We start from the raw sequence: 26,632 nt of genomic DNA, 5'->3' as shown, positions 1-26,632 counted from the left end.
GCTGATGCGCATACTCTAGACAATGACCCATCTGCAGACCTACGCCTTCAGGTCCAGGAGCTGAGCAAAAGTGTGGCTACACTAACTAAAACCGTACAGGCCATGCAAGTGTCTCCAAAGGAAAAGATCCAGCTGGCTTCCAGTCCAGATGACGTCCCGTGGCGACGACAGAGAAGAATTCCACCGACCAGAGGTAGGTACAGCGATCGCTACAACCAGGACGGACAATCCATCTGCCGCCGCTGTCAAAAGGCGGGGCTCTACGCAAGATTCTGTAATTTAAACGAGCAACCCCTGGGGCAAAGGGCCAACCCCCAGGGGTAAGACGACCAGGGCCACAAAGCTGGCGAGACAAGTACGTGGGAGGACGACCGGTCCTGCCTGTCGTGCTTGATGGCATCCCGATGAACGTACTGCTGGGCACTGGGTCCCAGGTGACAACAATGCCATATATCCTTTATAAACAATACTGGACTGATTCAGACATTACCCGCAGTCCAGATGAACATCTTAACATATATGCCAGCAATGGTCAGCCCTTGCCTCAGGTGGCGTATAAAGAGGTGACCATAAAAGTTGGCCAAGTAGAACTGCCATCACAAGGAATGATTATTGTTGATATTGATCGCCGAGAAAGTCATCCTATGATAACTATAGGCACCAATGTGATAGAGAATTGTCTTGGGGAAATTATTATTTTGTTGCAGCAGTTCGCAGAGACTGCCAGTTCCAGTCAGCAGCGAGTTCTGCAGAAGGAGATCAGAGCCCTTATGAAAAGACAACAGGTAGAGCTGTCTGGTGGAGAAGTTGGCAGTGTCAGGATGAGTGATCCATTCCCCATTGCAATGACCCCTAGGAGTGAAATGTTAATATGGTGTCAGGCAGCAATAGGTCTCAGGGGTCAAGATTATCAGGCCCTGGTAGAACCCGTGTACTCTGACAGTAGGCCCACCATCTTGACAGCCAGGGGGGTAGTCGATGTCTGCAAGGGGAGAGTACCTATATGCATCCTGAATTGTGGGGAGAAAGAGGTCCATTTACCCCGGTATGCTACCCTTGCTAAGCTGTTCACTGTCAGTAACAATGCAATAAAGGCAGTGGAACCCTTGCCTCCATCCAAACTGGTGGAGGATAACGGCTCCAAGGGGCAGATGGAGGATTGGTGTCAGAAGCTACAAGTAGGCACTGACTCTACCCCTTTGCACCAAAAGCATGGAGTATACCAGGTGGTCCAAGAATATGAGTGAGTCTTCAGCAAACACCCACTATACTTTGGGCAGGTAAAAGGGGTCCAACATCATATCCCCACAGGAGATCATCTGCCCATTAAAGAGAGGTACCGGCCTGTACCCCCAGCTCACTATCAATGTGCCAAAGGAATGTTACGGGAGATGAAGGAGGCTGGGGTGATCAGAGATAGTTGTAGCCCCTGGGCAGCTCCATTAGTTCTGGTCAGAAAGAAAGATGGTACAATGAGAATATGTGTTGATTACAGGCAGATTAACCGCATTACACATAAGGACGCCTACCCATTACCCAGAATTGAGGAATCATTAGCTGCACTAAGATCTGCTAATTATTTCTCCACTTTGGATCTCACCAGTGGGTACTGGCAGGTTCCTGTGGCAGAGGCGGACAGAGAAAAGACCGCGTTTACAACACCAATGGGCCTCAGCGAGTTCAACTGCATGCCATTCAGGCTCTACAACATCCCAAGAACCTTCCAGCGGTTCATGGAGTGTTGCCTAGGACACAAAAACTACGAAACTGTCCTGCTGTACCTAGATGATGTAATTGTCTACTCAAAGACATATGAAGACCACCTGGAGCACCTGGCCGAGGTGTTCGAAACCCTAACTGGTTATGGCCTGAAAGTAAAGCCGTCCAAGTGCAACCTGTTGAAGCCCAAGGTGCTGTACCTAGGTCATGTGGTAAGTGCCGAGGGTGTAGCACCAGACCCTGAAAAAGTCACTGTGATCAAGGACTGGCCAAGACCCTCCACTATTAAGGAAGTGCGGCAGTTCCTCGGGCTGGTAGGCTACTACAGGAGATTCATCAAGGGTTTCACCAAGATAGCGGCACCCATGCAGGACCTCTTAGTGGGCCAGTCCAAGAAGGCCAAGAGCCCGAAACCTCTGTTCAAATGGGGTAAGCCATAAGACGAATCTTTCACTCGACTGAAAATGGCTCTTACTGGAGACAAAGTCCTGGCCTACCCCGACTATGGCCAACCCTTTATACTTTCATTCTGATGTCAGCAACGTGGGATTGGGAGCGGTGCTGTCCCAGGTACAGCAAGGCAGAGAAAGAGTGATTGCCTACGCCAGCAGGAAGCTCCGTCCTATGAAAAGGAACCCCGACAACTATAGTTTCTTCAAGTTGGAGTTTTTAGTCATAGTCTGGGCTGTAACAGAGTGCTTGAAACATTACCTCGCCTCCTCCAGATTTACAGTCTTCACGGATAACAGGAAGAGAAAGGAAAAGCTCCAGCCACAGATAAATCCCAAAAATCTAGTTGTCTTTATTGAATTAAGATACAGATGCCATAGCACATGTCCATAAAAAACAAGCAACGCGTTTCGAACGCGAGTAGTGTGTTCTTTATCCCAGCTGGGATTTATCTGTGGCTGGAGCCTTTCCTTTCTCTTCCTGCATGGACTACGAAGTGGTTCCTCGTGCTCCGTGCCCCGAAGCGCAAACTCTCAGGTGAGCTGGTGAACCTTTCACCTTTGTTTTCACGGATAACAACCCGTTGACACACCTGGAGACTGCGAAGCTTGGTGCCCTCGAGCAACGATGGATCGGGCAGGGCATAAAAACACAAATGCTGATGCGCTGTCCAGGATGCCCAACTTGCCAGATGGGGGAGAAGACCTGGAAGATCTGGAGGAGATAGAGCTACCCGCTTTCCATCGTCACGGGGTGACCCAGTGCTCCCACTGTGTGAGGGACAAGCTCTCCGCCAACAGAGAGGCCAACGTTCAACCCATTGCTCCATCAAAGATGGGCAGAGATCCAGGATAGCGACCCAGCTGTCCGCCTGGTAAATAAGTTGCTGACACAAGCTGACTCGCACCCTGATCCAGATGCTCCACAGGAGACCCAACAGTTGTGGAAGTAGAAGGGCAAATTGTTCATCTACGAGGGAAAGCTGTGTCGAAGAAGCATCAACTCCGGGACACATGAACTGGTCTGGCAGGTGGAAGTCCCGAGGCGGGGTGCGCCAATGGTCTTAGAAGCTTACTACGATGGAGCAGGACACTTTGCGTGGAAGAAGTTGGAAGTCCTGCTACGTGAGCAATTCTACTGGGTTGGCATGAGGAAAGCAATCGAGAGATGGTGTCGAGAATGTGGTCCATGCAACCTGAGACGGAAAGACCGTGACAGCCAGAGGGCTCCCCTGCAGCCCATAATCACCAAACAACCACTTGAACTGGTAGCCTTGGATCACGTGAAGCTAGCCCCAAGCCGATTAGGCTATGTCTACGCTTTCACCATAGTAGACCACTACTCCAGGTTCCTGGTAGTAGTGCCAGTGAAAGATCAGACGGCTCAGACGGCAGCCAAAGCGTTCCAATAGCACTTTTGTCACCCGCACGGTTACCCTGAACGGGTGCTTACCGACCAAGGTCCAGCCTTTGAAGCAGAGGTGTTCCAGGAATTCTGTAACTTGTACGGCTGCAAGAAAATAAGGATGACGCCGTATTATCCCCAGACCAACGGGTTGTGTGAGAAGATGAACCAGGTGGTAATAGACCTGTTGAAGACGTTGCCCTGTGAAGAACGTAGCCTGTGGCCTGAGAAGTTACCAGATTTGGTGGACCTATATAACCACATCCCGGTGAACTCCACCAACTGTACACCCGCTTACCTAATGAGAGCAAGACCTGGAAAGCTACCGATTGATTTAGACATGGGAGTTTTAACACCAGAGACGACATCACCAGATGTGGATTGGGATACCGAGCGGCAGCAACAATACCGCAAGGTGCAAGAATGTGTTGAGAGAAGTTTGTCCCAGGCGAGACAGAAGCAAGAGAAAACTTATAATCAGCGTGCACCTGCCATTCCCTTATCACCTGGAGAACAGGTACTTAAGAGGAAAAGACGAGTCCACAAGTTAGATGACCAGTGGGAGGTTGAGCCATACACTGTCCTACCCTCAAATTACGATAACACCAAGGTGTGCCTCATCAGCAAAGATGGAGGGGAGACTTCAGCGGAAGTCTCAAGAGACCACTTGAAGATATGTCCTGAACAGTTGAAACACAAAGAAGAAGACCAAGACAGCCCTCAGCCCATAGAAGAGGTGGAAGAAACGATCCAGACAGTCCTTGGAGAATTTCCCCGGTCTTGGACGCAGGTGAACAGAGCAATTGTGGTACCGGTCCTGACCTTCCTCCAAGCGGCCTCACCGGAAGCTGCAGAGGTTCCAGGACATCTGGAAGACCAGTCGGCCCCAGAGACAGATGCTTCATCAGCAGCAGATCAGGAGACTCTACCCTCTGTTTGCAGTGAACCTGTCGTACCCAAGGTGAGTCAAAGAATTCGTAGGAGATTACCCAGCCTACCGGTGTTACCTCAGACTACTCGTAGTGTAGTTCACACTGAACCCACCACACCAGGGGTAGACACTAGGGACCAGGGTAGATCAGTGACAACAAATGTACTACGAAGATCGACCCGGAGTACTAAAGGTCAGCTCCCTGCCCGCTGGAGGAACTAAAGTGTAAGAGAACTAAAGTGTATGTTATAAATAGTTGTAATCGTTAAATAATGCTAGATATATACAGTACTGACCAAAAGTTTGGACACACCTTCTCATTTAAAGATTTTTCTGTTTTTTCATGACTTTGAAAATTGTACATTCACACTGAAGGCATCAAAACTATGAATTAACACATGTGGAATTATATACTTAACAAAAAAGTGTGAAACAACAGAAAATATGTCTTATATTCTTGGTTCTTCAAAGTAGCCGCCTTTTGCTTTGATGACTGCTTTGCAAACTCTTGGCATTCTCTTGATGAGCTTCAAGAGGTAGTCACCGGAAATGGTCTTCCAACAATCTTGAAGGCGTTCCCAGAGATGCTTAGCACTTGTTGGCCCTTTTGCCTTCACTCTGAGGTCCAGCTCACCCCAAACCATCTCGATTGGGTTCAGGTCATCTGGCGTTACACCCCATCACTCTCCTTCTTGGTCAAATAGCCCTTACATAGCCTGGAGGTGTGTTTGGGGTCATTGTCCTGTTGAAAAATAAATGATGGTCCAACTAAACGCAAACCGGATGGAATAGCATGCCGCTGCAAGATGCTATGGTAGCCATGCTGCTTCAGTATGCCTTCAATTTTGAATAAATCCTCAACAGTGTCACCAGAAAAGCACCCCCACACCATCACACGTCCTCCCCCATTCTTCACAGTGGGAACCAGGCATGTAGAGTCCATCCGTTCACCTTTTCTGCGTCGCACAAAGACACGGTGGTTGGAACCAAAGATCTCAAATTTGGACTCATCAGACCAAAGCGAAGATTTCCACTGGTCTAATGTCCATTCCTTGTGTTCTTTAGCCCAAACAAGTCTCTTCTGCTTGTTGCCTGTCCTTAGCAGTGGTTTCCTAGCAGCTATTTTACCATGAAGGCCTGCTGCACAAAGTCTCCTCTTAACAGTTGTTGAAGAGATGTTTCTGCTGCTAGAACTCTGTGTAGCATTGACGTGGTCTCTAATCTGAGCTGCTGTTATCCTGCGATTTCTGAGGCTGGTGACTCAGATAAACTTACCCTTAGAAGCAGAGGTGACTCTTGGTCTTCCTTTCCTGGGGCGGTCCTCATGTGAGCCAGTTTCTTTGTAGCGCTTGATGGTTTTTGCAACTGCACTTGGGGACACTTTAAAAGTTTTCCCAATTTTTCGGACTGACTGACCTTCATTTCTTAAAGTAATGATGGCCACTCGTTTTTCTTTATTTAGCTGCTTTTTCTTGCCATAATACAAATTCTAACAGTCTATTCAGTAGGACTATCAGCTGTGTATCAACCTGACTTCTGCACAACACAACTGATGGTCCCAACCCCATTTATAAGGCAAGAAATCACACTTATTAAACCTGACAGGGCACACCTGTGAAGTGAAAACCATTTCCGATCACTACCTCTTGAAGCTCATCAAGAGAATGCCAAGAGTGTGCAAAGCAGTCATCAAAGCAAAAGGTGGCTACTTTGAAGAACCTAGAATATAGGACATATTTTCAGTTGTTTCACACTTTTTTGTTAAGTATAAAATTCCACATGTGTTAATTCATAGTTTTGATGCCTTCAGTGTGAATGTACAATTTTCATAGTCATGAAAATACATAAAAATCTTTAAATGAGAAGGTGTGTCCAAACTTTTGGTCTGTACTTTACATTTGTTAAATTTATGGACATTTGGCCCACAGGACTAGGTGTGGTCAGGACAATGTTGGATATAGTTACTAATTGGCCTAGAAAATAAACCGCAGGCGTGGCTGAAGACTAGGCCCACCGAAAGAGTGCCCTGAAGCCACGCCCAGGGACGATACGCAAAGTGGGTTGATGCAGTTCCCACCAGCCAAATTTCAGTTACCCGGATTGTGAAAGACTAAGTGCCGCAGTGACTACTGTACATATGTGCTTGGGTTTTTGTAGTTTTTGCTTTTTGAGATTTTGTAAACTGTTTGCAAGTGAATTGTTATTATTGTTGATTGTTAATTTTAAAAAAAGGTATCCTCAGTCCGGGAGTACTGAAGTTAACTAAGGGGGAATGTGGCACCCCAGGAGTCCGGTTGCCACAGTGGCATTGCTTCCCTCACAAGGGGGTGATGCCATGCCTGGAAGCAAGGAGGAGTCCCCTAATCAGGTTTTGCTAGCATGCAACACTTTCCTGACTCCAGACCAGCAAGGGGAGCTCCTCCCCTTAGCAACTGGAATCTGGGGGCAGGGTTAGTTAGTCTGAGGAGAGCAGACAGGAGTTGAAGTCAGGACGTCGACTAGGAGGGACCTAGGGAGTGGAGCTGCAGGGCAGTTCACCCCAGAGCAAGTGCAGAAGATCCGGACACCGGAGTCTGAGGTTGTGGGGCACCGAAAGCCCAGCAGCAGAGACCGGAGGGCAGGAGACTGCAGGTTTCTGGCCCCATCAGACTCCCGGAGGCTCAGCAGCACGATAGGGCCCAGCACCGCCACGTGGGAGCGACACTCCAGGAAGGCCCGAGCTGCCTGCCATACGGGTGAGCACAAAGACGTTTTACTCAGGGATGAGGGCCGCAGCATAGCTACAAGCAGCAAGGCCAAAGAGGTAGCGCAAAAGGGAAGGCCTACAACTCCACCTGGCTAGGTGGATCCCCAAACTTGCTTCCAGGCTGCCCGGACCTCTACTACCCGCTAGTACCCGTCCCCCGGTCTGCCTAACCACCGCAAGTAAAGATAAGAGGAAACCGCCATTAAGTTGTGGACTGATTATTGACTGCGCCATCCTCTGCACTACACCATAACAGCAACATCTTTAACATCTACACTGCCTTGGAGCTAAGCTCTACCTGTGGAGAGCTAAACCAACCCTGCTGCACTAACATCAGCTCCAGAGGACCTGCTCCGCAGCGGCGACTCTCTCTCTAGTCGCATACCACAGGTGGCGTCACGAACTCTATACAAGAACTATAAATCCCCTGTAAATATCTCCTTTTATTGACCGCCCTGGGTCATGGACCGGGTCACCACCACTGTGACATCTCCCCTGCACCGACCGGCCCGGCACCGAGTACCCTACGGCTCAGGGGGCGCGTCACATGCTATCCTGAAAAATAACACACTCTAGATTTCTAAAACAGTTACATGGCTCGAATTTTATTAATTACCCATGAAATTAAATTTTACACACAAAAGGTAAAAAATTTTAAGAACCTTGCTATTAGCCGGACTATGGTGTCCTTGTTGTTACACAAAGAAGAAAGACAGCGACTAGGGTCATGTATGAGTGACTGGCCATATATTCCTACTTAAGAAGGCATAAATAAAGTACATACTCAACAATCTTTAGCTATAACTAGTTTACAACTGCTGAATATTAGTAATCTTGTGTGAATTTGTATAGTCATTACTATATACCATGCCACTGTTAATGATTTGATCTTAAAATGAGTCTCCACCCTGGGACTGAAAAGTGACTACCCATTTCTTCTGTATATTCACCATTCCTGGTGCCTCCTGCTGCCTCATCCACTTGGATCAGTGTTCCTTTCTTCATGCACTGGCATGGTGAGTGCCATGATAAGTCTACACCATGCCTCCCCTGCCTTTTCCATCCCACAGTACAGGGGAAGGTATGAGTTAGACTTACCACTACATTCTCCATACCACTACATTCTCCATACCACTGAGGCGGCTATCATGGAAGCAGGTCAAAAGGAATTCCGATCTGAGCTGATGAGACAAGAGACTAAATGAAGGGCAGCAGGTTGGGTGACTATACATGAGAATTATACAGTCACTTTTCACTCCAAGAATGAAGGGGCACTTCAGTACATATTTGATATATATTACCGTGTCACATAGTCATCCTCAGTGAGATTCTTCTATGACCGCTGTCCCAGCATCTTTGGTCTTTCCTTATAGAGGTCTATCTTGTGTTCTTATAGCCAGTCACTGGACTGGGTTGCCTAGGGATGACTAGGTTGGCATAACTGCTGAGCCCAATGTCTGATTTCTGCAATCAAGTTCTCTGTAGTCATGACATTACCACTGCAGCTTGACAACAAGGACTGGGGGCAGCAGCAGGGAGGCAGTGCTTGAGTGCAGAAGTATGAGTAACACTTATGTCATATTTAACCACAGTAAGCGTATAAGGATAAAACCCCCATAGACATTTTTTTTTAAATCACTTATATAGTGCCACAGCGCTTTACAGACATTTTTGGCACTGTCCCCATTGGGGCTCACAATCTACATTCCCTATCACTATGTCTTTGGAGTGTGGGAGGGAACTGGAGAACCCAGAGGAAACCCACACAAACACGGGGAGAAGATACAAACTCTTTGCAGATGTTGTCATTGGTGGGATTCGAACCCAGGACTTCAGTGCTGCAAGGCTGTAGTGCTAACCACTGAGCCACCATGCTGCCCATTTGCTGAACATTGCTGTTCATGTCACCGATACAACATGTTCCTTTTTGTGGAAGGGGCGTAAGCAGCTGTCAATTTACTGCCAGAGCTTTCTATCTTTCCTTAGAGCAAAACAATAGGTCACCCAACCAGCTCCTTCCAGGGAAAATTGGGAGTCGTCATACCTATTTAATGATCAGCTGGTCCCATTTAAATTGGATTGGTTGACATAAATCTAATGTGTACGGACAATTTTACCTGTCATTAGATAATTAATGGGATATCTTACTTATTCACTAAATTAATGTGAAATCTTACTTATTCACTACATTTAGTTACATACATCAATAGGATCTTCCAAACCTGCTGATTATATGTGCAAGTTTTTTCCTGCAGGCAAGTGACAGTAAAATATAAGACGGCAGCATGTGGGAACATGGCCCTAAATTGATATCTGCATTCACACTTTGCTGCCAATAGCGATTATGGCAAAAAAATGTGTAATTTTGTTGCATTTTACCTCTGAAAAATAACTGCATCGAGACACCATTGTGGTCTTACAACCTGATTCTGTACCCCTGCCAGTTGCATTAATAGATTAGTTATTAGGAATTGATCAGGAAGTCAGATAAAAGACCGCACTGGGCGTGTATGGTATTCACAATATTTACTTATCAGAGCACTAATTATATGTAGAGAAAAGAATGTTAGACAGCAATGTAGACATATGTGTATATATATATACATATACACTTTTTTGAATTAGACCACTTGATGACCAAGAACGTAGTTGTAGCATATGTAACACTAGGTGACCATCTGAATGGACAAATTACTATGCAAATTGCCTCTTGAGAGACGGAGAGGACTTGAACTCTGTAGCGCCACCTATTGGAAGCAGCAGGAGAGAGAAACAGCACCTGGTCATACATGAAGAAATTCTTAAGGGGAAAGCAAGCAGAAAGTGCTGCGGTGACAGTGACGCGCCCCCTAGGACGTTGGGTACTCGGTAGCCGGGCCGGTCGATGCTGGGGGATGTCACAGTGGCAGTGACCCGGTCCGTGACCCAGGGCGGTCAATAAAAGGGGAAAAGTAAAAGGGGAATAAAGTTTTTATAGATAATGTTTGTGACGCCACTTGTGGTATGCGGCTATATGGGGCCGCCGCTGCTGCAGTGCAGATCCTCTGGAGCTGATGGTGACGCAGCAGAGTTGATTCAGCTCTCCACAGGCAGAGCTTAGCCCCAGGGCAGAATGTAGGGGTTTTATGAGGTAGATGTTGCTATGCTGTGTAGTGCAGGGCTGGTGATGGCGCAGCAATAATTCTAGGACACAGTGGGGTGCAGTCTTCAAGGTATTACTCACAGTTATCACGCTGCTCCAGGTTACAACTGCCAGCTTATAACCACCCACGTCGTCCTGCGTTCACCAAGGAAGGGTTTCAGCAGCTCTCAGGTATTTCAGGAGTACTTAAACGTGACCCCGTTCTATGTTCCTTCCTCGGTCGTCTTCCTGCGCTGGCTCTCACCCTCCTGCCCTGCTCCTCACAATTAGTGTTCCAAGCCGGTAGCCTCGGATCTTGTCGGGCGACCTGCAGTCCCCTGGACCCACCTTTTCGGCGATATAATTGTGGTAGTGGGCAGTTGCATCTTGAAAGTACAGTAGCCTGCGGTTATCTAGCTGAGCCTGATTCTTCTCCACTAATTTAGGGGCCGGTCCCCTCTGCGGCCTGATCCCTCCACGTCCGTGTAGATTCGGGCGCACGGGTGGCTTCCGCACTCACCGTGCCCCTGGGATCCCCTCTGTCTCTGGAGCCTTCCCTCTGCTCCCGTCCTGTTCTCTCAGTCTTTCCTCCTGGGCATCTCAGACTAGGCCCTGCTCCTTTCTCCACTTCTCCTGAGCAGAGCTCCTCCAGAGCTCCTGCTCCCAACTCTCTCTCCTCTGAACTCTCTCCACAGACTGACTGAACAGTCATCTCTTCTAGATGGTTCCCTTTCTTCTTATACTCCTACTGACTGTGCTCCCCTGATCTATTTCCTCCAACCACACCCCATGTAGGGTTCCACCTCTCTTGGTTCCCCCCTTCCAACCAGGGACAGGGAACAGAATTGTACACGTGCATCTTGCCCCTCCTGCTGGTCTGGAATGGTGTAGTCTTGGATGCAGGTGGGTGGGTCCCGGGCAGTACTCCCTCCTTACCTGAGAGTGGGCCACCACACCTCTGGGTGAGATGCAGTACCTTTGTGGCAACTGAACCCGCAGGGGCGCCACATACCCCCCTGGTAAAACACAGCACGTCCGTGGGCTGGAACAGAGCAAAAACACAGATGTTTTAGACATACAAAATTTTTAGATGCATCACATAGAAAAACAATCTTAACTCTTCTTCCCTTTATGGGAGGCACATTTTCTTAAACGTTTCAGGTTTCTATTAGCATATAAAACATTATAAAAGCACTTTTAATAACATTCTTCTTCACACTTATGAAACAATTTTCATAATAAACAAATTTTCAGCAGATTACAGTGAGATCCATAACCGGGTGTCCATCTCACTGGAGAAGGTGCAATTTGAGGGGCCCGTCTGAAAACCCTCTACGTAAGCCCTGGGCGTAGCTGCAGGGAATAGGTGATCCAGTTGTTGGACCACGTCTTCGGCCACGCCAAACGGGTTTTAGTTCAGTGGTCATGATAAAACCAACAAGAAGCACTTTAGGAAGTGCAAAACTATTTACAATGGAAAGTTTTTGGGTAGATCACCGTCCTCAACCAAAATGTCTTTTCCATTTAACTGGGTAACTATATAAAACTTTTCTTTAAACATTTTCACACACCTATACCCTACCGGGTAACTTATTTACAGTCTTTGAACTTTTTATTTAAACTGAACAGTTCAATAGTGGTGCTCCCTCCGAGGAAGCACCTGTCCTCCATAGGCTGGCCCAGCCGGGTCATCAGCCTCGGACGGCAGAGGCATACCCTCCTCCTCCACTACCCTGCGTACACGGAGGGCATACCATTCACGCGGTCCCTTATGCTGGGTATAGGTGACACGGTCACCAGGGTAGAGATCCCGGCCGGGAGGTCCTTGCTGGAGATGGGACTCCACGTCCTGCCGGTTCACGAAAAAGTCCTTAGCCAATTGCGGCTCCCTTATGAAGCCCCATCCGGCTTCCAGGTCGAATTTAACTACAGTCCCTTCTGCACGGGGACTGGATGTGGCCGGCTTTACCTTGCGGGCCTTCTTCTCCATATTGCGGGCCTCCATCCTCTCCCACCGCTCCTGTCGCTCTACTGTCAGCCTCCGAAGCTCCCGCTGGCACTGTTCCTCCCTCCGGAGGGCCTCAGTCTCTGTCTCCCTCGGGAACCCAATGAGGTTACCCTCCGGGTTGTCCCACCGGAACTCTTCTCCTCCCTGGCAGGCAACCGGGGGCGCAGGCGTGGGTAATAGAGGGGCTCCCTGCTGATCCTCGAACTTTGCGGACCAGTCCCACGTGGGGCGCCCGTACACCCATGTGGGTGTGGTGGCAGGGGGTTCCTATAGGAGCCCCAGGAGCAGATTGGTGTTGTCAGCGCCTGGGGAAGGGGGTTCCTTTAAGGGGCCCCAGAGCAGGTTGGCGTTCCAGGCGCCCGGGGCAGGGGGTTCCTGTAAGGGGCCCAGGAGCAGGTCGGCGCTGTCAGCGCCCGGGGCAGGGGTGTCATCGTTACCTGCTCCTGCGGCCGCTCCAGCACTGCTTGTCGCCTCCAGGTCCAGGAGAGGCTCCGCCGGGGCTGGGGCGCTGCTGGTGGAACACAGCATGGACTGCTGCCGGGTCATCAACTTCTCTAGCAGCTCATCCTTCCAGATTGCGACGGCAGCCTGCTGGGCCTCCTCCATCCGCTGGCCCAGCTCCTGTACCTCATAGCGGAGGAAGCCACTATCCTCCAGGGACAACTTAGTGAGGACTCCCTCCAGATTGAGGGATGATGCGGTAGGCTGCAGGCCGCGGGCCAGAGTCTGAGGCTTGTCTCCTTCCATCGTGCCTGCCGTGTGCGGTCTGTCTGCACTGCTGGAGGCCCCGCCCTGCCTCCGAGGTTTCTCTTCTCCTTTCCCCTTTCTGGGGTGGTTCCATGGCTGCTTGATGTCGGCCACACCTGGGGGTGGCTTCCCCAGCCTGATGGACAGGTCTATGTACATGGCCACAGACGCACGGGGTGGGCTCCACTTTTGGCGCCATTCTGGGACCCGGCCCACTATGGGAGGTCTCTTGTTGTCTTTTATCACGCACATAATGGCGCCCGTTCTTCTAGGGCGGGCGCCACATTCAGTATTAATCACAGTCTATAGGCGCACAGTACCCGGCTATAACGGGTTGGTTCGTATCCTATTCGTGACGCCAAGTATGATGCGCCCCCTGGGCCGTGGGGTACTCGGTAGCCGGGCCGGTCGATGCTGGGGGATGTCACAGTGGCAGTGACCCGGTCCGTGACCCAGGGCGGTCAATAAAAGGGGAACAGTAACAGGGGAATAAAGTTTTTATAGATAATGTTCGTGACGCCACCTGTGGTATGCGGCTATTTGGGGCCACCGCTGCGGTGCAGATCCTCTGGAGCTGATGGTGACGCAGCAGAGTTGGTTCAGCTCTCCACAGGCAGAGCTTAGCCCCAGGGCAGAATGTAGGGGTTTTATGAGGTAGATGTTGCTATGCTGTGTAGTGCTGGGCTGGTGATGGCGCAGCAATAATTCCAGGACACAGAGGGGTGAAGTCTTCAAGGTTTACTCACAGTTATCAAACTGCTCCAGGTTACAACTGCCAGCTTATAACCACCCACGTCGTCCTGCGTTCACCAAGGAAGGGGTTCAGCAGCTCTCAGGTATTTCAGGAGTACTTAAACGGGACCCCGTTCTATGTTCCTTCCTCGGTCGTCTTCCTGTCGGATCTTGTCGGGCGACCTGCAGTCCCCTGGACCCTATGCGGCCACCTTTTCGGCGATATAATTGTGGTAGTGGGCAGCTGCACCTTGAAAGTACAGTAGCCTGCGGTTATCTAGCTGAGCCTGATTCTTCTCCACTAGTTTAGGGGCCGGTCCCCTCTGTGGCCTGATCCCTCCACGTCCGTGTAGATTCTGGCGCACGGGTGGCTCCGCACTCACCGTGCCCCTGGGATCCCCTCTGTCTCTGGAGCCTTCCCTCTGCTCCCGTCCTGTTCTCTCAGTCTTTCCTCCTGGGCATCTCAGACTAGGCCCTGCTCCTTTCTCCACTCCTCCTGAGCAGAGCTCCTCCAGAGCTCCCAACTCTCTTTCCTCTGAACTTTCTCCACAGACTGACTGAACTGATCTCTTCTAGATGGTTCCCTTTCTTCTTATACTCCTACTGACGGTGCTCCCCTGATTCACTTCCTAAAACCACACCCACTACATGGTTCCACCTCTCTTGGTTCCCCTCCTTCCAACTAGGGACAGGGCTCAGCATTGTACACGTGCATCTTGCCCCTCCTGCTGGTCTGGAATGGTGTAGTGTTGGATGCACGTGGGTGGGTCCCGGGCTGTACTCCCTGCTTACCTGAGAGTGGGGCACCACTGGGTGAGATGCAGTAAATCTGTGGCGACTGAACCCGCAGGGGCACCACAGCAGCATGGCCGAAGTGCCGCTACCTGAATGTTACTGCTATTGTGATGCAAAATCATGCAGCAATTGGCCATGGCAGTGGGTGGAGGTGGGCGGAATGTGGCCTTCTGCACCCCAATAGATACTTCTGGAGCTATCCACCCCTTTTCAGAAGGCAGTGAAATGACTCACATTGTTGAAGGAGTTGTCTGTTTTTTCCTCACAGGCACAGTTCTGCTTGAAAGCTCAGATCGCACACGGAGTATGCCAGCATAGGGTTTAGCAGTTGGTTTTAATAACATAGGGTATGCTAGCTGAGCCAGCTACATGACTGTATGATGCACCTGGTTCAGGGGTACAGTAAAAAAATATATATGCTGCAGACATTGAGGAGGCAAGGGCCAGGGCGTTTGGGCTGGATCAATGTAGTAGTGAAATGAATTAGAACTGAAATCAAGGCAAAAAGACCCCTCTCCGATAGTATATAATATGCCAACTAATTAATATGTTGATGGCTATAAGAAACAAACCAAAGGAAAAATTTTTTAAAAAGTGCAGTAAGTGTTTGTGATGGATCAGGAGTTGTGACCTTAGTAATGTACAAAGTAGGGTGACATACATTTCTTACTGTTTGATATTGTATATCCAAATGGTCCGTACTTTACGTTTCATTTATTCATGACTTCCAGGCAAGTGTTCAGAAAGTACTACAGAAGCTGGCTGATGTTCAGGCTATGTTTGAGAAGAGGCAAGCGAGCTTGAAGAAGCTGGCAGCCAAACAGACAAGGCCTGTGCAGCCTGTAGCTCCACATCCAGAGTCATCTCCTAAGAGGGCATCTCCGAAAACAGCTCGGCCAACATCTCTGGGTAAGATTTTAAAGCTTGTGTGTTCTTCTCTGGCGTCAGGGCAAACATCTGAGAATAGGTGAAAGCAGTGAGCACAACATCCAGTATAGTGCACTGTCACAGCTACCTAAAGGAGAATTTTAGCCAAAGCTAATATTGAGGATTGGACGTAGGCAGAGATGATTATATAAATAAGAAAAAAATTATTTTGCTGTCTTCTCTTGTTTTCTAGTCTTTAGTGGAAAAATTCCATGTCGTGGTCTGTGACCTGACACCTAAGCCAATTTCTAAGTTGAAAGGGCTCTGACCCTTGCTGATGTACCTAAAGGAGTTTTACCATGAATAACATCTAATTCTGTTAATTAAAGAATGTAATTTTTAATACATTTTGTATTGACACTTTTAAAAATGCTTTGGTGGTGAGATATTAAACGTATAAACTTAATATAGCAGCAGCAATTGTTTCAGCTCCCCGCTACGTTTTCAGAGATGGATGTGCATGCACCGTTTTTCTGCTCAGCTTCAGCAGTGCAAATGGAAGCCTTCTGGTCTGATGCTCAGGGAGTTTCTCCAGATATTTATTGTACCTGTGTAGTAAGCAGAGAAAATGCTTAGGATGGCAGAGGATGGCATTCTCCTCCTGTGACAAGCGGGTGAGAGGGTGAAGATTTCGGGATAGTGTGCTTCCTAATAGGGACCCTGCGCACAAGACTGAGCCGGAAAAATGGCGCATGCATGTCCAAGTCTGAACACGGAGTATGGTGGACACTGAACCAGCAGATGGAGATACAATAAATGAATAAATACAATATCCTGGCAAAGAAAATGTGTCAAAACAGAACATGTATAGATTTACCGGTAGGTGCATTATTTGACTAAAGCGAATGTTACTTGTGAAATAACCTTTTAAGCCTCCTATACACACGCTTTTTTAGTTTTTAAACATTTTTGATGATTCAAGTGTTTTTTAAAGCAATTTTACCAGCATGTTTTATTGTACTTGTTTTTTTTGTTTAATGTCCTGAGCCTATGTGCAAAAACAGTGTAGTCCGAGCATGCGTATGTCCACTACACTTTGCAGTGGGTTTTATATTTTAATATATACTTTAGTGCAACTTATCATTGCCGCATTTATTTGCGGAAAAAAATTCTGTAAAATGGTATGTATGAAATCAACCTTAAAAACATTAACCACTTTGGACAACTCTTTCTAACCTGTTATGACAAAAGTGGCCAGTTTTTTCTCTTATTTTATTCCTGCAATGGTCTTGATCTTTTTTCTTTCTAAGATATGGGTCTTTTTATTTAGTGCTAATTTTTATAGTCTTTACAAGGGGGTGTGACTCACAGGATTTGCTGGGGGGGTCTTTAAACTGTTTTGCATTATTTCACAATGAGCAATGCCCCCATGGAAAATACCATAAAAATTAGCCCAAAATAAAAATGATTTATATCTCAAACTATAGGACGGATTGTAAAAGGGAAAAACGGAATACTTAGAGGAGCAGCGGGAATAAAATTGAGAACAAAAACTGGTTGCTTTTGAACAGGCGACATGTCCTCTTTAACATAAAAAGTCAGACAGGAGAATTGTGAAAAGGTATGCATTTTGCCATTATAAAATAGGTTATAAATATTTAATTTAAACTAATATGCACTCCACGAAGATGTCTATAAAACCAATAAAAGCCACCACAAAACGTTAGTATCCAAAACCAAGCTGCAAATACGGTATACACAATAGCTTGGTCAGTCCCCTGCTCTCTTGTCCCCTGCCACTAATATCAGTCAGTGGATGTGGATTTGGGATTCCTGCTGAGGCTCCATGATGTATAGCGCTCTATAGCTAAACCAGATACTGCATTATTTATACTTGCTACAATAAAAGCACAGAGGACTTGACTTAACAAAAATGAAATGTGCTAAAGTGCAACAATCTGCGCTAACATTTTGTTAAAAAAAATATTGGTTTAAAGTAAACCAACTAAAATGCAGCACAAGTAGGGAAAAAGCTGCGCTAAATCTATCACACTGTATTAGCCACTGTAATAAATGTGGTGGAGCCTCTGCCAGCCTCATCTAGTAAGGCTTCTGTCATGCCTCTAGTTTTATCTTTTATTTGTTATCATTTGCTGACAGCAAACAGACACATTATAATGTAGGGATCGTTTCACATGTTGTCCATTTGCTGACTGATGGTTCGAAAAACTTAAAGACATGTTCTACTTTGGTCCAATTTGAAGGCCAAACTCGCCCATTGGATGGGTTTAATGATTGGGACCATAATATATGTCATCCTCCGTGTTCTGCCAGTTTATACCATGAACATGTAAATAAAGCCTTAGGCCTCATTCAGACGTTCGCTTTTCACATACATTTACTGTTTTTCATGGATAAAATATGTGCCTATTCTACAGGTGCATCTCACTAAATTAGAATATTATCAAAAAGTTAATTTATTTCAGTTCTTCAATACAAAAGTGAAGCTCATATATTATATAGTCATTACAAACAGAGTGATATATTTCAAGTGTTTATTTCTGTTAATGTTGCTGATTATGGCTTACGGCCAATGAAAACACAAAAGCCATTATCTCAGTAAATTAAAATAATTAACAAAAAACACCTACAAAGGCTTCCTACGCGTTTTAAAAGGTCCCTTAGTCTGTTTCAGTAGGCTCCACAATCATGGGGAAGACTGCTGACTTGACAGATGTCCAGAAGGCAGTCATTGACGCACTCCACAAGGTCCCAGGGTTCCAATTTTCATTTAGAAATCAAGGTCCCAGAGTCTGGAGGAAGAGTGGAGAGGCCACAATCCAAGCTGCTGGAGGTCTAGTGTGAAGTTTCCACAATCAGTGATGGTTTGGGGAGCCATGTCATCTGCTGGTGTAGGTCCACTGTGTTTTATCAAGACCAAAGTCAGTCCAGCCGTCTACCAGGAAATTTTAGAGCACTTCATGCTTCCCTCTGCCGACAAGCTTTTTGGAGATGGAAATTTCATTCTCCAGCAGGACTTGGCACCTGTCCACACTGCCAAAAGTACCAATACCTGGTTTAAAAACAACAGTATCACTGTGCTTGATTGGCCAGCAAACTCGTCTGACCTTAACCCCATAGAGAATCTATGGGGAATTGTCAAGAGGAAGATGAGAGACACCAGACCCCTACAATGCAGATGAGCTGAAGGCTGCTATCAAAGCAACCTGGGCTTCAATAACACCTCAGCAGTACCACAGGCTGATCGCCTCCATGCCACGCCGCATTGATGCAGTAATTGATGCAAAAGGAGCCCCGACCAAGTATTGAGTGCATTTACTGAACATACATTTCAGGAGGCCAACATTTGGATTTTAAAATCATTTTTCAAGCTGTTGTTATAAAGTATTCTAATTTACTGAGATAATGACTTTTGTGCTTTCGTGGGTCGTAAGCCATAATCATCAACATTAACAGAAACAAACACTTGAAATAGATCACTCTGTTTGTAATGACTCTATATAATATAGGAGTTTCACTTTTTGTATTGAAGAACTGAAATAAATTAACTTTTTGATGATATTCTAATTTAGTGAGATGCACCTGTATATGGCTGTTCACATAACTGTGTTTTTGTACAGACTAAGTGGTCCGTGGAACAGTCTCTGCAATATAAGTCTAATAGGTCCACTGACCTAATGTTTAAATCAGGTTTATGTGATAAATGTATTTTTACAAAATATTCAGCAGGTTTTTTTTTCATATCACAATCTTTATAAAAAATATAGTTATCTTCAATTCTCACACTGGCCACTAGTGCCATTTTACACTGATACTTCCTGTCCTTTCAGGAAGAGTTTTCAGCAAGGCTCCTTATCATCAGAGACACGATTACAATGGCTGGTAAAACAACTATACACAGTTCATAACACAGGATCAGCCATTCACAATAGACTATGTCATGCCTGACCTTCCTCTCTTCAAAATTTCCCTTTGCATCTGCTCAATACAAAAGAAGGGGTCCGGGTCTCTTGTGGCTATGTACATGTGTTTCCTGATATGTAGCTGTAGTTTAACCCCTTCAGGACCCAGCCTATTTTGACCCTAAAGACCTTGGCATTTTTGTCAATTCTGACCAGTGTCCCTTTACGAAGTAAAAACTCTGGAACACTTCAACGGATCCTAGCGATTCTGAGATTGTTTTTTCGTGACATATTGGGCTTCATGTTAGTATTAAATTTAGGTCGATAATATTTGCGTTTATTTGTGAAAAAATCAAAAATATGGGAAAAATTTAGAAAATTTTGCAATTTTCAAATTTTGAATTTTTATTCTGCTAAACTAGAGAGTGATGTGACACAAAATAGTTAATAAATAACATTTCCCACATGTCTACTTTACATCAGCACAATTTTTGAAAAAAAAAAAATTTTTGGTAGGAAGTTAGAAGGGTTCAAAGTTCATCAGCAAATTTTCTTTTTTCCAGCAAAATTTGCAAAGCCATTTTTTTTAGTGACCACATCACATTTGAAGTCCCTTTGAGGGGTGTACATGACAGAAAACACCCAAAAGTGACACCATTCCAAAAACTGCACCCCTCAAGCTACTCAAAACTACATTCAAGAAGATTATTAACCCTTCAGGTGCATCACAGGAACTAAAGCCACATGGAAGAAAAAAATGAACATTTTTATTTTTCTAACAAAAATTTTCTTTTAGCCTAAATTTTTTAATTTTCACATGGGTAACAGGATAAAATGCATCCTAAAATTTGTTGGTCAATTTCTCCTTAGTACACTGATACCTCATATGTGGTCATAAACCACTGTTTGGGCACACGGCAGGGCTCAGAAGGGAAGGAGCGCCATTTTACTTTTTGAATGGAAAATTAGCTCCAAAAGTCAAATTGCGCTCCTTCTCTTCTGAGCCCTGTCATGTGCCCAAACAGTGGTTTACGACCACATATGAGGTATCAGTGTACTCAGGAGAAATTGACCAATACATTTTAGGATGCATTTTATCCTGTTACCCATGTGAAAATTAAAAAATTTAGGCTAAAAGAAAATTTTTGTGAAAAAAAAAGTACTTTTTTGTTTTCACAGATCATTTTGTGAAGCACCTGGGGGTTCCAAGTGCTCACTATGCATCTAGATAGGTGCCTTGGGGGGTCTAGTTTCCAAAGTGGGGTCACTTGTGGGGGAGCTCCACTGTTTAGGCACATTAGGGGCTCTCCAAACGCAACATGGTGTCCGCTAACAATTTGAGCCGATTTTCCATTCAATTTGTTAGCGGACACCATGTCGCGTTTGGAGAGCCGCTGTGTGGCCAAACATTGGAGCTCCCCCACAAGTGACCCCATTTTGGAAACTAGACCCCCCAAGGCACCTATCTAGATGCACAGTGAGCACTTGGAACCCCCAGGTCATTCACAAATTAATCCGTAAAAATAAAAAAGTGTTTTTTTTTCCACTTTTTCATTTTTATGAATCAATTTGTGAAGCACCTGGGGGTTCCAAGTGCTCACTATGCATCTAGATAGGTGCCTTGGGGGGTCTAGTTTCCAAAATGGGGTCACTTGTGGGGGAGCTCCAATGTTTGGGCACACAGCGGCTCTCCAAAAGCAACATGGTGTCCGCTAACAAATTGTCGGCTCAAATTGTTAGAAGACACCATGTTGCGTTTGGAGAGCCGCTGTGTGGCCAAACATTGGAGCTCCCCCACAAGTGACCCCATTTTGGAAACTAGACCCCCCAAGGCACCTATCTAGATGCATAGTGAGCACTTGGAACCCCCAGGTCCTTCACAAATTAATCCGTAAAAATAAAAAAGTGTTTTTTTTTCCACTTTTTCATTTTTATGAATCAATTTGTGAAGCACCTGGGGGTTCCAAGTGCTCACTATGCATCTAGATAGGTGCCTTGGGGGGTCTAGTTTCCAAAATGGGGTCACTTGTTGGGGAGCTCCAATGTTTGGGCACACAGCGGCTCTCCAAAAGCAACATGGTGTCCGCTAACAAATTGTCGGCTCAAATTGTTAGAAGACACCATGTTGCGTTTGGAGAGCCGCTGTGTGGCCAAACATTGGAGCTCCCCCACAAGTGACCCCATTTTGGAAACTAGACCCCCCAAGGCACCTATCTAGATGCATAGTGAGCACTTGGAACCCCCAGGTCCTTCACAAATTAATCCGTAAAAATAAAAAAGTGTTTTTTTTTCCACTTTTTCATTTTTATGAATCAATTTGTGAAGCACCTGGGGGTTTCAAGTGCTCACTATGCATCTAGATAGGTGCCTTGGGGGGTCTAGTTTCCAAAATGGGGTCACTTGTTGGGGAGCTCCAATGTTTGGGCACACAGGGACTCTCCAAACGCAACATGGTTCCAATTTGTTAGTGGACACCATTGTGTAGTGTATGTCAGGTTGGTGTGCGGTGTGGTATATTGTAGTGTATACACCACACACACACACACACACTACAACACACACACCAACCTGACATAGCCTACTAAGCTGAGTACGCCCTAGACTGGGATGAGTGGGACGGGCGGGACATTTTGTGTGCTGTGTGCGTGTGTAAAAAAAAAAAAAAAAAATCGAAACTTTATTATAGTGTGAGTGTACGTGTGTGTGTGTGTGTGCTTGGTGTAACCTTCTGCAGTCACGTGTGGGGGCTGTCAGGCGTAGGGGGCTGTCAGGCGTAGGGGGCTGTCAGGCGTAGGGGGCTGTCAGGCGTAGGGGGGCTGTCAGGCGTAGGGGGGCTGTCAGGCGTAGGGGGGCTGTCAGGCGTACGGGGGCTGTCAGGTGTACGGGGGCTGTCAGGCGTACGGGGCTGTCAGGCGTAGGGGGGGGGCTGAAGAGATGGAGGAGCCAGCAGCTGCAGCAAGGGGGGTGATCACTGGGGCAGGAGCCGGCAGTAGCAAGGGGGGTGATCACTGGGGCAGGAGCCGGCAGCAGCAAGGGGGGTGATCACTGGGGCAGGAGCCGGCAGCAGCAAGGGGGGTGATCACTGGGGCAGGAGCCGGCAGCAGCAAGGGGGGTGATCACTGGGTTTGCGGGGGGGGGGGATGATCACTGGGATGGGGGGGTGCACACTGGGGATGGGGAGTGAACACTGGGGACAGGGGGGGTGAACACTGGGGGGGTGAACACTGGGGTCAGGGGGGGTGAACACTGGGGACAGGGGGGTGAACACTGGGGACAGGGGGGGTGAACACTGGGGACAGGGGGGGTGAACACTGGGGACAGGGGGGGTGAACACTGGGGACAGGGGGGGTGAACACTGGGGGAGGGGTGATTATTGGGAGGTGGGGGGTGATATCACTGGGACTGGGGGATGGTGGGTTTGATCACAGGAGCAGGGCATTTACACTGAGCCTGCTGCTGCTGTGATCACAGTCCACCAGCTGTCAGAAGGAGAGCAGCAGCCGGTGGATGAAGACGTGGGAGAGGGAGCAGAGGGAGCGGAGGTCGGGGTGCAGGTATGAAAGTGGAGGGGGGGTCGGGGGTGGAGGGGGGGGCAGGGTGGAGTGGAGGGGGGGTCGGGGGGGAGCGGGGGCAATACTACCTGATGCAGATCAGCGGCGGCAGCAGGCGATCAGCGGCGGCAGCAGGCGATCCACGGGGGGGCAGCTGCAGAGGGTCCACGGGGGGGCAGCAGCAGAGGGTCCACAGGAGGCAGCAGCAGAGGGTCCACAACGGCCGGCACCTGATCCATGGACGGGCAGTTGCGGCCATCATTAAAAACTCCCTCCACATCTGATTGGGGCTAGTATCCATGTGACGCTAGCCCCCCAATCAGATCTGGGGGGAGGGGGGGACAGAGGTGACACTCCCCCCAGCCAATGGCTGATGCTGTAAGCATCAGGCCATGCCCAGATTTAAATATTACACCAATTTTCATTGGTGAAATATTTAATTCATACCGATTGGCAGTTTCATTAAAAGTGAAAATGAAACAGCCAATCGGAGGGGTCCCAGGCACGGGGGGGTTAATCCACCCCCCGGGGGGTCGACTTCAGGATGTCCAGTTGCAGTAGCAACTGTGACACCTGAGCGACCCCGCTCGCAGGCGCTGCAGGGGGTCTTTCCCTCCATGTCACAGACGCTGTGACATGGGTCGGGAACGAACTGTTTTCCATGTCACAAACGGTGTGACACGGGTCGGGAAGGGGTTAAAGAAACCTCTGTGGCTAATGTAAAAATTGTAAAATTACCATTTTTTATTTTTAATAAAGATCATGATATGCGAGAAAAATACATTGGCAAGCATATTTAAAAATAAATTTAAAACACAAAAATCTTCTTTAAAGAGAACCTGTCATCATGAAAATGCCGTCCAATCTGCAGGTAGCATGTTATAGAGCAGGAGAAACTGAGACGATTAATATATATTTTACTCACAAAACTTTTAATATAAGCTGTTTTTTCATCCTTTAAACCTTTCCTCTTACTGTGATTTTGGGCCCAGTGGGTGGTCCTACCAGTGACTGAAAGCTATCCCTGTATGCACACTTATACAAAGGGTCTGCTGATCGGACCGCCCACTGGACTGAAAATCCCAGAAAGAAGAGAGGTTTAAATGAATAAAACACAGGTTATACTGAATATTTCCTCACGATCTATATATCAGTCTGCTCAGCTCCTCCTGCTCCCCAACATGGTGCCTACAGATTGAACTGAATTTTTTTGGTGACAGGTTCCCTTTCAACAATGTCATTTTCTGATGATCATTTCCCTTTAACAATGAAAGCCATGGAGCGGCCTCAATATGTGTACCCTGGCTTAACATACATTTTACACACCTACCTTACCAATTATTATGCTACAGGTGCTATCTATAGTCCATCAAGCGACAAAACAATACATTTAGAATTGTTTACATGACTACACTATATGTAAATGCTTGTGTGTAATTACTGGTAAGCCTCTTTTATTGTCAGTTGGGCCTTTATGTAATTAATTTTTTAGCTACATCGAATCCACGCTCAAGTTTAGCCTTTAATCTTTTTATCTAGGGAAATACCAAGAAATGCATCCGGTGAAGCCACTCGCAATTAGGAGCCAGCGTCAATTAGCGAGGAATCCTTCCTATCTACAGAATGATTCCTTCTGCATCAGCATTTGTCTGGACCTGAATTCTTAAGTGTCCTAATATGATTGTGAACTGCTTATAACGGTGCAGGTTTATTGTAGCGGTGATTGACAGCTTGATTTACTTGGCAGCTTATTCTTATCATCCTGTTTGTCTGGAGTTAGATAAGACACCGTCTCAAGGTGAAACATGAAATAAACCTCGCAGGCATAGCATAGTGTATATAATCTATAGCAACAGTGACACAAGATCATAAAAAAAGATGATCGGCCGTGTAAATCATCTCGCTAGTTACTTTACTCAGAAAGTACTAAGCTACCAGCAATAAATGTTATGTCTATTATTCTTTCCCAGTCTGAATAGGGCTTATTTGTGGTCAGATAACAATGTTTAGCTTCTGACTACAATCACGCCCAACCCCACCATTTACAAATGTCCAAGTGTGTCCTAGAGAGCAAATACCGGACTATCTCACATATACCATTACATGCTGGACTAGGTCACAGTGATAGCATTGTTAAATGATGACAATTAGTACAATTCAGAGGCGTAACGATACCATCCACATACACCAGCCATGTGCCATTATATTGTTTTTTTACTGTGGCCAAGATCCTCTACCCCCTTTTAGGCCACAGGGCCTGGGTGCAATTGTTACCACTGTACCCATTATAGCTACACGTCTGGTGTAATCCGGAGATTATAGTCAATTTTGCCATGACAGGTATCTATGGATGGATTTCACGAAGACTTTGGATTAGTTCAGAACTAAATGATGATATGAAATCTTTTTTCACTAAACTGATCTCAGGAACAACAATACATGTATTTTATTATTAAAAAAGGAAAAAAATGGCACCATTCGTAACTCACACAGCTTGAAAAGATGTCGGCACACACCTTGCGATTATTCGGGAACTCCGGACGCTTCACCAAATGCAAGATTTCCGTGAAACTTCAAAGAAAGGAAAGGCAGCACTGTCTGTCCCATAAAAACGTGTTTTATTACAAAATCATTAAAACATGGTTGCTGGAGAATGCGGGTGCACGGTCCGTATCACGCACCTGTATTCTCCTACATCCACGTTTTAAATGATTTTGTAATAAAACACGTTGTTATGGGACAGACGGTGCCTCCTTTCCTCTCTTTGAATATTTTATTATTAATCCCAACTGGTCTATTAATACCTGTATAGAGTAATGGATATAAGGCACTTAAAAATGGTGCTGTAGTAAGGGTTCCACTCCGTATACTACGTATATAAAGTACTCGGCCCTCAAAAATTGAAAAGAATATATTTCTTTATTTTTTATTTATAAGGCAATCCCCCCAAAAATGTGTAACATTTCGGCCCCACAGTATGGGCCTTTTTCAAACCCTGATGGCAAGGGATAAACAGGCTTCAATGTGGCAGCGTTGTGAAAGGCAATATCTGTTTGAGTGCTCCAAATTTTTGGGATTGCTTTATAGATAAAAAATAAAGAAATATACTCTTTTCAATTTTTGTGTGCCAAGTACTTTATATACGTATTAATACCTGTATGTCACATCAAGAGTTGAACAATAAATCTCAGTTCCTTCTTCCAGAGAATCTCTATCTAGGGCAAATTTTACACTGTGTGCAGAATTATTAGGCAAGTTGTATTTTAGAGGATTATTTTTATTATTGATGAACAACTATGTTCTCAATCAACCCAAAAGACTCATAACTATCCAAGCTTAATATTTTTGGAAGTTGGAGTGGTTTTTTTTTTAGATTTGGCTATCTTAGGAGGATATCTGTTTGTGCAGGTAACTATTACTGTGCCGAATTATTAGGCAACTTAATACCAAATATAATCCCATCTCACTTGTTTATTTTCACCATGTAAACCAATATCAGTGCACAAAATTTAGAAATAAACATTTCTGACTTGCAAAAACCAAAACCAAAAAAATTACTGATCAATATAGCCACCTTTCTTTATGATGACACTCAACAGCCTTCCATCCATAGATTCTCTCAGTTGCTTGATCTGTTT

General features: G+C 46.4%; 1 protein-coding gene across 8 annotated transcripts in view; it reads left to right on the top strand.

Annotated features, from left to right (window-relative positions):
• Window positions 1–26,632, top strand: part of LOC141259288 (guanine nucleotide exchange factor DBS-like) — a 354,703-nt gene that overhangs the window by 101,361 nt on the left and 226,710 nt on the right. For all 8 annotated transcript variants that reach the window (XM_073674992.1, XM_073674991.1, XM_073674998.1 and 5 more), the window contains one exon: window positions 15,385–15,562. In XM_073674992.1, the coding sequence (XP_073531093.1) occupies window positions 15,385–15,562 (178 nt within the window). The remainder of the gene's footprint in view (window positions 1–15,384; window positions 15,563–26,632) is intronic.

This window comes from Phyllobates terribilis, unplaced genomic scaffold (genome assembly GCF_046119375.1).
Source record: "Phyllobates terribilis strain yellow unplaced genomic scaffold, ASM4611937v1 Scaffold_3__8_contigs__length_932513732, whole genome shotgun sequence".
NCBI lineage: Eukaryota > Metazoa > Chordata > Amphibia > Anura > Dendrobatidae > Phyllobates > Phyllobates terribilis.
The sequence above is the reverse complement of the archived record's forward strand: the minus strand, read 5'-3'. Positions and strand labels throughout refer to the sequence as shown.